At 44.0% G+C, this 675-nt stretch overlaps 1 protein-coding gene across 1 annotated transcript; it reads left to right on the forward strand.

Annotated features, from left to right (window-relative positions):
* Window positions 1–76: 76 nt before the first annotated feature.
* On the forward strand, window positions 77–389 carry PHALS_03052 (uncharacterized protein; the record flags this gene model as incomplete). Its single annotated transcript, XM_024721545.1, has 2 exons — window positions 77–274; window positions 387–389. The coding sequence occupies 2 exons, from the start codon at window positions 77–79 to the stop codon at window positions 387–389; spliced, it is 201 nt and encodes a 66-aa protein (XP_024572873.1).
* Window positions 390–675: the final 286 nt, after the last annotated feature.

Raw genomic sequence — 675 nt, forward strand, 5'->3', positions numbered from 1 at the left:
CCGTGCGTTTCTGTTCGCCAGTCCGCGAACTGCTAACTACAACGAATTTGTCAAGACGAAATGCTTCAAGGTGTGTATGAATCCATGGACCAAGGCTGAGTGCGAGACATTTGCCGATGCGGTCCACTTGGATGATCAAGACAAGTGGATTCGAAAGTTTAGACTCGTTGGAGGCAAACCAAGATTAGTGTTTGCATCATCCGAAGACTTTGATGACTTATTACAACGTGTGAAGAGAGATATTCCGAGTGATATCAATGAATTAAAGAACCAGGTACGGCAATTCGAGCAGAAGTATTTTGATGAAAACATGAAGCACAATGTTTTCAGTTTCTATCGTGATGAGAACGCGCCTAATCGTTCGTACTTGACATATTCATCCTCAGTAGTCGAGGCGATCATGAGAGTGCGTTATCAAGTTCAATCCGCTGATAAAATTCGCGGATTGTTGCAGACTCCAGCCCTGAATTTGCAGTCGTGGCGAGGCAAAGAAATCGAGAAGTTCCTGCTACAAGATCTTGCTACCAACGAATTTTGTATGAGAGCACTCGAAGGTAGCTCTGTCGGAATTGTCAGGCGACATGGTCCATTGAATGCAGCGTCTGAGATCATTCAAACGTCATCCGAAATTCAGAATAAATTGGTGCTGTACATACCGTTATCAAAGACTTTCCC

Source organism: Plasmopara halstedii, assembly GCF_900000015.1.
Source record: "Plasmopara halstedii genome assembly, contig: Scaffold_208, whole genome shotgun sequence".
NCBI lineage: Eukaryota > Oomycota > Peronosporomycetes > Peronosporales > Peronosporaceae > Plasmopara > Plasmopara halstedii.